The 14,535-nt window shown below is 45.6% G+C and overlaps 1 protein-coding gene across 30 annotated transcripts in view; it reads right to left on the minus strand.

Moving 5' to 3' along the window:
* The window catches only part of HDAC9 (histone deacetylase 9), a 670,023-nt gene that overhangs the window by 19,650 nt on the left and 635,838 nt on the right, over positions 1–14,535 (minus strand). For 25 of the 30 annotated variants that reach the window (XM_053261002.1, XM_053261018.1, XM_053261001.1 and 22 more), the window contains 2 exons: positions 10,531–10,615; positions 2,608–2,761 (listed from right to left, as the gene is read on the minus strand). In XM_053261002.1, coding sequence (XP_053116977.1) covers positions 2,608–2,761; positions 10,531–10,615 — 239 coding nt within the window. Of the gene's footprint in view, positions 1–2,607; positions 2,762–10,530; positions 10,616–14,535 lie in introns of those variants that run through there. The other 5 variants (XM_053261000.1, XR_008309710.1, XM_053261021.1 and 2 more) reach the window with 5 other exon arrangements.

The raw sequence follows: 14,535 nt of genomic DNA on the forward strand, positions 1-14,535 counted from the left end.
AATCAGTCAATCAATATACTACAGTGTATATGCATTGTTTAGTGTGAGTGTATACACTACAGCATAAAAAGCCACCACTTTGATTTCAAACAGGACAGCAGAATGTCATATATGGAGTTACCCCAATTTCCTAGGATTTAAAAACAAGCAAGCATTTCAAGGGCCAGGGAGCTTTTAAAATGAGTTTTCTGTGATCTGATTTGCAAAGCCTTATTTTGAAGCAAGTGTATAAAAATTTACTTTTGGTGTGGGATGGGAAATGCCTAATGTTCATTTTAGCAATTTGTGAAGATATATTCAAGAAGTTGGGGAATTTTAGTCCATTATAAGCACAAAGCAAAGTAAAATAGAAAGCATAAGGAGAAACATGCTGAGAAAGAATCATTTTCTCATATATATTTTGCTGTTTAAGCCATTTTGAGAATGTTGTTGCTAAAAGAGCAGCATATAAATATTTCTTAATAATAATGTAACACAAAGACACAAGGAAACAAAGAAAGAAAGAAAACAGACCAGATCAGCGCTATAAGCATAGTATCTTCAAATCCAAAAGCCAGCACATGGTAAACCAAAGGCAGGAACAAAAACAGATCCATTTTCTTCCCTCTTATTCTTCTCAAAGCTTATAATACTTTTGTACTGACTAATTTTCTCACAATAAGGTATATCGTTGGGGTTCAAAATTTTCTTAGAATTTTGTACTAGAACAGTTTTGGCTTATACTTTGAAAATGGCTTCTTTTTTTAAAAAAATGTTTAAAATCTCTCTCTCTCTTTCTCTCTCTCACTCACACACACAACACATGCACACAAATTGAGATTTTCAAGTGGGGGTGAGACTTCTCTCACATGTGTGTGCGCGCACACACACACATACAGTTCTTAGGGTGGGGGTAAAGAAACACAGTAGCTTAAGAAAGGGGAACAAATCACACACAAACAGATAAGGGTTGGGTTTTTTATGTTTTACTTTCCTGGAGGGAGACAAGCCCAACAGCCAGCTTCCACCTCCCATTTAGTTCCTCCTCATGGCCCTCCTCTTTCTTGGGGCTTCCTTGCTTTGCATTCAAATTGCATTCAAATGCTGAGCAGGGGAGCAGTGCAAGACCACAGGCAAACGAATCAGGCTCCTGCGAGGAGATGGCAGGACTAGCAGCACGAAGGAAAGTTTACCCTTATTTGATTCTGCTACACCTGATGTTAGTGCCCATCTCGGTCCAATTTCACGGGGGGTGCCACTGCACCCTTGCACCACCCCCTGATCTGCCCCGAAAGCAGCTGTTCTACCACTGATCTATAGCCCTATCCTAAAGTGGTCTCTTATCCAGGTACTAACCATACCGGGACTTGTTGGTTCACATCCAAACTGCATTTGGTGCTACAGAAAGGGACGACTTTTGTTGATCCACCTTTGCCTCTGAAGCCCTGTATCTCTTGAAAATATGTCCCTGAGATTCACTAAAATTGCCCTTTCCCTGTTTAATGTAGCCACATTAAATCCCTTGCTATTACTTAGACCGAATCCTTTCCATTCAGTTTTTGAAGGCTGTGAACTCCCCCACTCCAGTGTGGCAGTACACATTTCTTCCGAATATTTGTAAAGAAAGGATATGTCAATTTCACCTTTCTAGTGGATAAAATGACAAAACTCTGAAGGAAGCCATTATGACTTATGGGGACTAGATGTATAGTTTATGAAGAAACTATGGGGAGAGAGTACAGAGACAGAGACAGTGGTGGTGGGGAGAATGTGGTTGGAGCACATTTTTCAAGACTGTGTGGATAAGCATCAAAGAACACAGTAGGGAGTTTCCAGAGAATAATACTCCAGCAGGGGGCCCAGTTGGTCTGGGAGTCTCCTTTATAGATTAATGGCTAAAGCCAGCCCTGGAAATAAATTTGTCACCTTGTCTCATGAGAATCTTACACTGCATTGTGCTTCTTAATATAAATATTGCTTTTATATTATATTGCATTTTCACACAGGGCTTTTAGCTCGCATCTCCTCTGGAATGGAGGGTGTGCATTCACGTATTGGCCAGATTTACCACAAAGTCCCTGCCAGCTATTGGGGAGCACTTCACACACAATTTGGGTTTTTTTAATTGTGCATTAAGAGTGTAGCCCAATTTATACCCAGGGTAAAAAAATCCACTTTTTGTGTCGTTTTGTGGGGGCAACTTTGAACTCATAGTAAAGCCTCACAGTAAACTCGTGCTAAAGCCTGCTGTGTAAAAAATGCCCTGGTGATGTGTTTGGAGTTTAAAAAACTGATTAATATGCCCACTTCACAGTTTTGTAAGATATGAGATCACTGATCATTTGTAAGACGTAAGGTCATTGAAATAATTTCACATTCTCAAAACAAACCCAATACACTGTGATCACAAGCCAGTTTCATTTACGAAGTTATTAGCCTAACAATCTAAAGGCACTGTAGAGTGCTTGTCTTTCTGAGTGTTCTGATGTGGTCAAGAAAGAACATAAAAATTCAGGCACACAAAAATATCCTGGACTTACAAAAAACAACATGTAAACATGTTTTTCCTCAGTTGCACAATCAAGTCCATGAACATTTTCTCTTGCAATTCTAGGGATTTGTACATACCTGCCATGTTCTTGTGGGAAAGACTGTTCGACGTCTACTGAGAGTAAGGCCATTGCTGAGACTGCCTCTGTCTCCTCGCGCTCTTGTTTCTGAGTCTCGGCCAGCCTACAGCTAGCTGGCACAACATAAGGCTCTACAGACTTCCAGTACTTGCCTAAAGAAAATACATCATAATTTATGGGAATTTTAGCAAGCACGGTGGTATAAACCTGGTAATTGCTTAGGTCCAACAGAGTGGTTATAAGTGTGTGAGTGGTTGTAATTGGGATTTCTAACGGCTGGGACGAAGTATATTTCTGGATCTCCCAGTGCCAAGTTGGAAAGGATTCTCTTTCCATGGTCTATGTCATAGCCTTCCTGAGAAAGTAATAAACTGGAAGAACAGCACACAGTTTAATGAACTCCTAGTATCTGAGAAGCAGCTGGCTGTTGATTTATTCTATAGAGTGAGAGTTTATCACAATATTGGCATTTGCCAGGTCTGACACTGTAAGAATGTCATTTAATACAATCATCGATAGGAGACTGGGGGGGGGGGGACACCCCTCTCTCTTTTTGTTTTGTTCCTGTAACAGGAACAGAAGTTAGGAACGCCAAAATAGACTGCACAGTTCTGTTGCCAGATCAATCAGGTTTGCTAGTCCTGAATGTTCTTTCACCTCTAACCTCAGGGTGTGTACTAGAACAATAATTTATTTAAAATCTTAACATATATAGTGGCTGCTGTTGGAGCCTTGCTATATATTATATGGCATCTTAGAAAAAAGTAGGCAGAAGAATATTGTTTTTTTTACATAATGTGTAGGTTTTTAAAAAACACAACAAAACTTTAGAATGTTCAGCCTCCTGCTTGACACAACAAAAAGAAATGTCTTTGAAAAGTAAGCAGATATCCAGCTGAATGAAAAATAATCACTCACAAATGGAGCATTATTAAAGAACTAAGGTCAACAAAACAACCTAGAAAGCACATATGTATTCTTCCTGGTACCATAACCTTTCAAGTGCTTACTGATTTCCAGATGAATGGCACCTGGAAGCTAGGAATATGTGAAAGTGCTGGAATAACTGTTATTCCAGGTTGAGCAAAGATAGGCCAGTAGCTGGGGCACAGGTTCAGGTTGAGTGTATTCCCAGGAACTAACAGATGGCTCCAGGTTATAGTTATGGCAGGAGGACAACTTCCTGAGAGGCATGCCAACCAATTCTCACCATCTGGGAAAAATTACTATGAGCAAGTAGAGCTGGATGGTGATGCTATATGTTTAAGGACCAGTCTCTGGCAGCAAGAATGTAGACTCCCCAGACAGTGGCTGACTTACAGAGCAAGGATAAAATGGTGCAGCAAGAGAGCAGCCTAACCGAACATCTCAACTAACTTCACTGGTGTAGCGGGGAAGTGGCACTTTCCCTCACCTTCCCCAGGAAGCCCTCTGTGGTGCTACCCAAAAGTGCAACCCAAGGGCTGAGCAACCCTCAGGGACATATTTACAGGTGGCACAGAGGGCTTCCTGGAGAAGGGAAGGGCATAAAAAATTGCCACTTCCCTGAGGCACTGGATGCACTTAAGAAGTTCTGGCAGGCTGCTCTCTTGCTGAATCAATGCATTCTTGTTCTGTATTTCAGGCACTTTAGGTCACTCCTCAGTGGAGAGGATCCGGGGTTGGAGCCACCATTGGGTGAATGAGTTCAAAGAACCCGGGCCACTGCCAATCAGGGGCTGTGCCTCGCCGTCCCGACACGCCCCGCATCTGTCAGATGTGGGGGGGTGTTATTTCACTACAAACGGGGCCACGTGGCCCCATTTGGGAATGAAATGTGACAGATCAGTCCATGCTGTATTGGCAGGGTGGGCTGGAGTGACTTTCCCTACCTTTAAAGCTGCCTATGCAGCGGGGCCGATCTCCCTCCCAAACGGAGCTGTGCGGCCCCGTTTGGGAGGGAGACCATGCCCCCGCATCTGACGTCTGATGCCCGAGGGAGATCGGCCTGTGCCTGCCTTTAAAGGTCTCTCCAGCCCGTGCTTCCCAACGTAGCATGGACCGATCTGCCACATGGCCCTGTTGGGGAGGGAGATCATGCCCCCCCGCATCTGATGTCAGATGCGGGGGTGGGGCCAGGGACCGCAGCAGCTGAACACGGGCCGCCGTCAGCCTCGCTCCGTGGCTGAGAGGATCATCAAGTTGTTGGAGCTAAAGCGAAAATGATAGTTTACGTAAATTATTCACATCCAGGTAATCTCCAGGTTTGCAGGGCAATGTGTTGTGTGTGGGCCTGCCTTTGAAGACCACACAGAAATTTCAGTTAGTTCACAATACAGTTACTAGGCAGTTGACCAAGAAGATGGAATCTGTTTCACCAGTGCTTAAATGTCTTCACAGGCTCCTGGTCCATTTTAAAGCACAGTTGAAAGTGCTACTTTTGATCTTTATAACTCTATGCAGCTTCGGACATGGGTTTCTAAAGAACCATCTACTACCACATAGACTTGCCTGAGCACTCTGGGTGCCCCTGCTTTCTGAGGTGATGTGGCAGGCAACCAGGGAAGAGTCTTTTCAGTGCTGGTTCACCTTGTGCCAACTCTTTTATCCTTTTGGCACTGAGCAAGGACTGTCTGTCTGTCTAGGACTCTTAATTTGCTTTTGCTGTGATTCATCTTTTTAGGCTGTTTTCATTAGTATATTTTAATGATGATTTGCTGTGTGTTTGTTGTTGCTGTAAGTTGTCCTGGAAGTTTTACTGCAGATTAAAGGGTGGAACACAGGGACATAGAAAACTGCTGTATACTGAGTCTGACCATTGCTCCATCTAGCTCAGTATTGTCTGCATAGACTGGCAGGAATTTCTCTTAGCCCTATCTTGGAGATGCCAGGGAGGGAACTTGGAACCTTCTGCTCTTCCCAGAGCCGTCCCCTATGGGGAACATCTTATAGTGCTCACATGTAGTCTCTGATTCAAATGCAACAAGGACGGACCCTGCTTAGCAAATTTATGCTTGCTACCACAAGACCAGCTCTCCTCCTGAATACAAATTATATAAATACAATTTAAAACATGTCATCATTTCAGAATTTCAAAACTTAATGGTCAAATTAAAGAACTCTTATTTATTTTGCATTTGAAATTTGTGACAAGCACCCCATGTGGTGGAACCACATCATGTGGTGGAACTTGGTTGTTGTTGTTTTATGCCATGTCAGGATAAGCTCTAGTTGTGATTTTTGTCCCCGTGACATAAAAGTATTTGACCTCCCCACCTTCCCCATGTGAGAAAGCTTTTATATCCAAAGCATGCCACATAAAACTGAGGTGGTAAAATCACCTCACAGTATTCTGGCACATCAAAATATGGGAATCAGGTCTTGATGTGAGCTTTGGGAAGGCAGGCTATGAGGCTCTGCCCAGCCATTCTCCGAGCCTAGGCATTAGGCATGGACTTGAATCCCACCCAAGGGCTGGGATACAAACTTGTCACAGAGAAGAAACGAGACATCTGTGCTAGAATCTTGACAGCAAAGAGGTGGGTTAGTTTCAACTGCTTAGTTGTAGCATTGTTGAAAGGGTTCAGCAGCAAGTAGGATGACTCAGAGCTATGCTGAATATAAATCCCCATATTTGTCATTTGGGAGAGAGAGCACAGCTTGAATTCTTTCAGGAGATGGAATTTCCTCAATTCACACTGGAATAGGTGTGGTCCACAGAAGTAGCAAAAAGGCTAATTTTTGTCATTCGAAAAAGGACAAAACCTGTCCAGTCCATTGGTATCAGGAGTGGGAGGTGCTGCCTTGGAAACGTAGCTCCATGACCATTTGAGTTGTTAGCCGGATCCTTACTTGATTTGAGGATAAAACCTGAAGTATATTAAGTATCTAAAAATTTAAGAATAAGTGATAGAAACTTGGCTTTTCTCCAAAATCCATGACTAAAGAACTGCGGGCATAAAGTACTAAACAATTGCTGGGTCTGGAAAATTCTACAAAAACAAGACAAAAATATTCTCTATTATGGTGCATTTAGAGACTATAATCTCCATTCATTAAAACAACAAAAAAGAATTAATAAAAAAGTTATATAGACATTCCACAATGTTCCCACAGAACATTCGTGCAGCAAACTTTGCAATGAACAAGCAATTCAAAACCCATTATTTATGTGTTTCAGCATTCACAAAGTGTGTGTGTGTGTGGGGGGGAGTTGCTAGAAAAACAGATGTGCAAGAAAACCAGATCTGCTGGCATAGGGATTACCCCACTCTGACATAAAGAAATGAATCCTTGTTTACTGTTGGAATTTTGAAAGGGCATTCATAAACTAAAATCATAGTAATTTGTAACCAGGGGTGTGCTGTCCTGAGTGTACAACTTTTGGATTGTGTCCTCTTCACACGCAGTAAATTCCAGCAGCTGATTACCTACAAACTGTACTGGGTGCTAGGGATATGCACAAACCTGTTCAGAGGCCCCTTTACGGACCTCCAAACAGGTTCAAACAACAGGAGGTTTGGTCAGTTCGAAGGCAGTGGGGACACCTTTAAGGGTGGGGAAGGGTGCTCTTACTCCTTCCGCCATGTTTCCCCTGCTGGCGCTGCACTTTAAAAGGGTCTAGCGGGGCAGCAGCGTACCTCCCTGCCCCCCTGTTCCCTTGTTGGACCGGAAGTGACCAGAAGTACCCCGCATATGCTCACGTTGCGGTCATTCATGCGCACATCGGTCACAAGAGAGCCGTGTGCGTGCTTGCACCGATGTGCACATGCGTGCAGGGTACTTTCTGTCACTTCCAGTCCAACAAGGGACCGGGGCAGTAGGGATCTACGCTGTCGCCCTGTCGGACCCTTTTAAAGTGCAGTGCCGGTGGGGGGAACATGACAGGAGGGGTAAAAGCACCCCCGCTTAAAGGTGTCCCCCCACCTTTGAACCGGCCTATGCCAGTTCCGTGCACATCCCTACTGGGTGCACCATTCATAGGATTTGTCTATTACCCAAGACAGAGACAGGTTGAAACATTGGCCACATTTGCATGTAACATGGAACTGCAGGTCCAATCAACCTGTGGTTCCATGCTCCCCGACCCGCTCTCCCGTCCAAATTCAGACGTAATGGAGAGCATCCTCTTTGCAGTCAGTGAGACTACAGAGAAGAGGGGGAGCTGGCTGTGTGGGCTCCCTTCTTGACTGAATGACAGCCTGCACAGCCCATCACGCCGGAGCTGAGGGAGGAGCTCCCTCCTTCAACTCCAGTTCCAGGGGATGCAGCCCTACGGTTCCACATTTGGATGAACTGCAGGCTCCGTCCAACCTCAGGTTGTGACAATGAAACTCACTCCAACCCGAGGGTTTAGATTGAAGTTCCAAATCTAAACCTTCGGTTTTGTCGTTGTGCCAAACTGTATTTCCCCGTATTCAGATGTAACATCTGCAGAACCGTTGGCCCATTAAAGTGCAGTTCTGCATTACATGTGAAGATGGCCATTGGTTTGGTTCACACAATCGCAAGGAACTTGATTAAAAGGTTAATCAGGATTAGTGAGCCCAGCAGAGTTGATTGTGTGAACTCAGAATTTCAAGGCAATCCTGGTCAAAATGTTCAAGTTAACAAGCAATTATCCGGGATAGATGCTGGCTAACTGGAGCGATATGACCAGGATTGCCCTGAAATTTTGGGTTCACACAATCAACTCTGCTGGGCTCACTAATCCTGATTAACCTTTTAACCAGGATGCTTGAGATTGTGTGAACCCAGCCATTTTGGTGCATGAGTAAAAAAAACCCCAAAGGGCATCTCCACTCCTGTTGACTGAAGTGCCCCACTTCATCCTCGCCACTGGGAGGGCTGGCCCTGGTTCTAGAGTGGCATGATGTGCTAATAGTTGCAACCAGGACTTTTAGAGGTTTTATTCCATCTGGAAATACTTGTGTGAATTTGCTTAGACCAGGAGTAGGCAACCTTGGCTCTCCTGCTGTTGTTGAAATACAACTCCCATAATCCCCAGCTACAATAAGTTGTGGTTTGAGATGCTGGAAGTTGTAGTTCAACAACTGGAGAGCCAAGGTTGCCTACCCCATTTATACCCAAATAAAAAAATCTACAAAGCCCTTAAGCTCATGAGTGTGCCAGTAAATGCCAAATCTCAGTGAAATCTCAGGCTCAAATCTCAGTGAAATCAATAGGGCTGCGGACCAAAGAAATTGGCTGATGCACATCTAGAAATGAGAGGGGAGCTGTTCTTGTGGTAGCAAGAATGACCTGTCCCCTTAGCTAAGCAGGGTCTGCCCTGACTGGATATGAATGGGAGACTACATGTGAGCACTGGAAGATATTTCCCTGAGGGGATGGAGCCGCTCTGGGAAGAACAGAAGGTTCCAAGTTCCCTCTCTTGCATCTCCAAGATAGGGCTGAGAGAGACTCCCTCCTGCAACCTTGGAGAAGCTGCTGCCAGTCTGTGTACTAGCTCATCTACTGAGCTAGATGGACCAATGGTCTGACTCAGTGAGGCTATTCTCACGATGGGGGGAAACCAGCCTAAAGGACCCCAGCCCAGTTTCCCCCCATCATGAGAACCACCAGGCTCGCCTGGTGGTTCTCTGGTGGCTAGCCTGCCAAAGAAGCTCTCCCCTTAACTGAGGTTAGTGGATCAAGCACTCCGCTAACCCAGGTTTCCTGGTTGTATGCCAGCATGCCGCACTGTGGCGACACACAAGGAGACCCCCACTGGGAGGCTGAAACAGCCTCCCAGTCCCGGGGGTCTCCCCAGGATGCCCTGAGCACTCGCACTTGGCATCCTGGAAGTTCCGGGGGCCACATGGCCCCCGATCCCTGCAGCCTCCACCGGCTCCTTCACGGAGCTGGCAGTTGCATGGGCAGCCAATCCAGCTGCCCAGGGCTTGGAGGCTGCTTGTCTGTGGGGAAAGTGGGCTAAGCCTGTTCTCCCCACAGACCCGCCGGAAGCTCTTCTCACTGATCGTGAGAAGAACTTCAGTATATGGCAGTATATGGTATTTTCCTTACACAACACCACTCATTCTAATAGTCTTTGATCATTTTTACATGAGGATAGATTAGTAAAGACTGACTAGCAACTCTGAGGAGTTGCACCTACAGAAATATGTCCATGTTTTTTAAAAATGTAAATAATCCAATTATTTACTCAGCAGTTTTGAAAGTTGACTTTTTAAAAGAGTATCGTTCTGACTCCTTAAAATGTTATGAGAACTAAAGATCCGTGATTGGCAGTGCTGAAGAAGACCATAGAGTGAATACATGCATCTCACAGGCACATACAAAGAAACATATCAGAGTTCTATTATCAACACTGTGGGGTACTTTTATTATGCACATTCATTATACCCATATGTAACATCATATCAGCATATGATATTCATATCAGGCCTATGAAAAACAGGATCAGTAAAACTGGATCAGTAAAATTGGAAGAGTTTGGAGAGAGTCCAAACCTGAACTTGGCTAATCCAGTTCAGACTGGATTTCTCCATCCCCTTTTGCAAAATTCCAGAGCTTTCCAAAGCTCTAAATGGCAGGGATTGGATGAGATTGGGTGGGACCTAATCCGACTTTTGTGCTAGTGCACAGGCCTAATCTAGCAACACTTGGAGATCATGCTCCCACATATTCTTAGTGCCCATTGTGTCAGTCTTTTAGACATGGGCAGTTTCCCCATGACTGTAGATGTCCTACTTGACGGAGGGCTGCCAAGAGGGAAAGGGGATCGACAGCAAACCCTTGTGCATGGAGCAGCGGATGAGAGCAAATGGGAAAGGTGCAACAGGTGACTGGGTTGTGCCGTTAGTCTGTGAATATTCCCCAGGCTATTCACATAAATGGGACTGTATGTACATGTTTTTGTTTCAAAGCTCCTTCGTTAAGAAGACCTAATATTAACATTTGAGAAACAAAAACTGCAACGTACTCTGGATTTCAGTGATCTTCTGCAAAGAAAGCATCGCATTCACGTTAGGGGTTTGATGCAGGATATCCTCAGAGAGGGGCTCCATCTGCAACAATAGAACAAATCATGAGCAAAACAGTATGAATCTGCAGTAAGCCACATGGAAGTAAAGCACACTGAAAATGCTTAATCCTCATGAAAATCTCAGCCAGAGAAGTAGCTAAAATGTTGCTGGGATTTCCCTCCCTCAATGGCTAGGGCACCGTTTTGCTTTCTGATTTTTAGCCATGTAATTGAATTCCAAGGGGCCTTTCCAGTGACTGCAAGACTAATCTATGGAGTCTCTCAAGCAGGTGCATGTCTGTGTATTAGTCATTTAAAAATGCTAGTTATTTGGGTAATGTTTGTAGGCTACTCACAAATCAAATTCCATTGTGTATATATGTGCAGCTGTATGCCAAAATGACTTTGGTGAAGTTGCCCTGGAAATGAAGTGGGAATACCACTGCTCTTACTCCCCCACGCCCCACCACCATTATTCAATGCAACCATAACTTATAGAAGGGAAAACTTAAATATTCAGCTTTATCACTCAGAAGAAGAAGAAGAAGAAGAAGAAGAAGAAGAAGAAGAAGAAGAAGAAGAAGAAGAAGAAGAAGAAGAAGAAGAAGAAGAAGACCACCCTTGGAAAGGACCCGATAACTGAAGTTCAAAATCCAGTCAATAACATCTGATAGACTTTGTGTAAATAGATGATGATGATGATGATGATGATGAATTTAAATACCAGTTTTCAACAAGAGTTCACTAAGCAGTTTACATAGAGAAAGAAGCGAATAAAAGAAGAAATATTGGCTGACAGCCTGACAAAGCCAGCATCAGCATGCTGCAAAGATTCACCTTCACCACAGAAGGCTTTTAGAGTACCACAGCATCAGCACTATTCCTAGCATAGGATGCTGGTTTAGGATTCCAGCCATTGGGTTTCACAGATACTGTCGTAGATGTGCATAGACACTGAGGCTGTGCACATGAGCAGCCAAACCCAGGCTTGGACAGACCAGCCTGGGTTTGGCTGCTCGTGTGCACCGCCAGGATCGAGCCCAATTCTGGCACTGTCTCAGTCCCGGACCTGAGTTTTTAATCCAGTCTTTTACCTAGATCAAAGGGTGTGAGTGTAGACAGACGGCTGCTACTCATCTTCCCTGCAGCCCTTCCGGCAGTGGCTGGAGGTCGTGTGGACAACCTCATTCTGTGTTAGTCTGCAAAGAGGGTAATGCTTAGGGCAAATGCAAAGGTGGCACTGAGCTGCTGTAAAGGAACTTAGCAACAACAGGGGTTACCAGTTGTTGTTGACTACAACTCCCATAATCCCCAAGCAAAAGCGATTGCAGCTGGGGATTCTGGGAGTTGTAGTCAACAACCTCTTGGAATCCCTGTTGGAGGGAACATCTGTTTGGCAATAGGGGGCAGGTGGTGGTGGCAGACAACTCTTCCCACCCTGTCCCTTACAAACAAGGGGGCGTCAGGCATGATGGTGGCAGGCTGGTGTTGGCGGTGGCAGCACCTCCTCCTTCTCTCCACATTCCTCCATTTGCTGAAGGGGAAATGCCACTGCAGAATCTCCTGGCAGTGGCAGCTTCTCCTCCTCAGAGAAGGGGCATCCTCCCAGAGCTCCCTGTGATGATGCAGAGTCCTCTGGAAGGAAGGCCCATTCACCCAAGGGGAGGGGAGGGTGGTGGAGGAGGAAACTTTTCTTCCAAGTGATTTGATAGCAGCTTCTTCCCTGCAGCAAGTGACACAGCCTCTACCATCTCCTGCCTGCTCCCCATAAACAAATGGGAACATTCCTGGGGACATTCCATTTGTGGAAGGGGGTAAGGCAGCAGCCAGCAGTGGTGGCACATAAGGCTCATGGAGCCAGGACCTCCCCGCCATAAGCCCTGGGGCCTCAGGGGGTTCGGCTGTGAGCCCTCAGCCAGGGCTTGACATGGCTGATCCCCAGCACTGCCCCTGTGTAGACTGGAGGGGCCTGGACTGTTGGAAGGGAAGGACTTTGCGCTGTCTCTTGTCTCAAAGAAAGTGGAGGACAGACTAGTGAGTCAGAGGGCTAGAGGGTCAAGACATTGGTCATCCCTTCTCTACTGCTCTGACACTATCCCTTTGGAATGTAGATTGCTACTCTCAGGGACTAACTTCCTTCCTCCCTGCTTTGTACTTCCTCTTCCCCTTCCTCTTCCTGTTTCTTCTACCTTGCAACATGCAAGCTCCTCTCCCCTGCACCACGTGTGCAGAGATGCAGAATCCATCTGCATCCAGCTAGCTAGCTAGATTAGAGATCCTAACTCCTCACTTTCCTATCTAGAATGGAGTTCTCTAATAAATACCATTTATATCGATTTGAAACTATGATCTGGCTCCAAGTTACTTTACTCTCAGCATACACGCATGCCTAACCAAATTCCGCTGCGTTGTTCCTCTGTGCACTCTGCTATAATGAAAAAGGGATTCTCTTACCAGAGAGAATTCTCAACATGGACAACAATATGATCCTGAGGAAGAGCTCTAAGATTCTATTTAAGGTTTCTCCAGTAAAGTAACCAACTATTCCTTTGGGAACCTCCGGGATGGCCTGTGTTTGTCTGTCAGTTTCTGTTCCATGTCAGTAAAACCTCATCAGGCTGCAGAGGTAGGATCATTGCACTTACACCATATTTGACCCAGAGGCACCATTGTTATGAAAATAGCATTTTTTTAAAAAGCCAGTGGATTGTAATATGCAATGTCCTTTTAGAAAAAAGAAAGGCTGTCTGCATCAAGGAGAATAATTTCTGATGGCAGTGATCCATTTTTTTTTTAAAAAAATATATATTAAACTAAATAGACAAGAGGGTGTCCCTGGAAAATATCATGAGACCCCGCAAGGAACAAAAGGAATCACTTTGCAACTGACAGACATCGCACAATCACCTTCACTCCTATACTTCTTGGCATTCGATTAGCTCTGGAGCCAAAGAGCACAAAAGCTGCAAAAGAGCTGGAAATACATCTTTATAAAATAATTTTTGCATAAACAACTGACTAAGGTCAATGCAGGAGCAGCAAAGTCATTTGATGGATACACTTGAAAAGATACACCAAGCAATAATTTTCAAAGGGCTGAAGCTTGCTCAGTTGGCCTCATGTTCTCTTGAGTTTTCTTCCAGAGAAATCTGTGTGCACAAGCAGAGGGTTTTCAAAGACATGGCACCACTGTGCCGGCCAGGTAAAGGTTGCCAAAGTTCCAGTGCTCCTATGCAAGCAGATGTGAGCTAACTATATTATGGAATTTCAATTTTTTGTGGGAAATCTGAGGGCTGGTAACATAGATAGACAGAGCAATCTTATGGTTAACTTTGGTCTGCATGAGGTAAAAACAAACTCAGAAACCTAATCTAGACAGGATGGAAGTGCTGTGTTGATCAGGGGATTCTGCCAGTCTGGGTAGAAGACTTTACCCTGCTTTACATGGGACCATGCTCCATCTAGTTTGGGAGTGGATCTGGGGCCATCACTAAATACTCAGGTGAAGGCTGTGGCCCAGAGTGCCTTTTATTCAGCATCAACTGCTCTGCCAACTGTGGTCCTACCTGGGCAAGGTGGGCCAAGCCCAGGTAATAATTTTCTAACAAGCCGACCCCCACACAGAGCATCTGTGTGTTTTTTGGGGCCGGCAACCTCTTCCCCCCTGTGCCCCAGTCTCCGGCTGGGCCGCCGCCGCCTCCTCGCCTTGCCTCCGCGCTGGGCCGGATCCGCTACCTCTCTCCCACCACCCCACCCGCCCGAGTTCGCTCTTTGGGGCCGGCCACCTCTCCCCAACTCCCACCTGCCCCAGTCTCCGGCCAGGCCAAGTGCCAAGCCCAGGCTACCGGGCTGAGTGCCGTGGTCGGGCCGAGTACCGCCGCAGTGGCCGGACCTGTCGCTGCGTCGCCACCCCCGCGGCCGGGCCCGCCGCAACCTCTTCACCCTGTGGCCGGGCTGGGCCTG

Source organism: Hemicordylus capensis, chromosome 6 (assembly GCF_027244095.1).
Source record: "Hemicordylus capensis ecotype Gifberg chromosome 6, rHemCap1.1.pri, whole genome shotgun sequence".
In the NCBI taxonomy this organism is placed as follows: Eukaryota; Metazoa; Chordata; class Lepidosauria; order Squamata; family Cordylidae; genus Hemicordylus; species Hemicordylus capensis.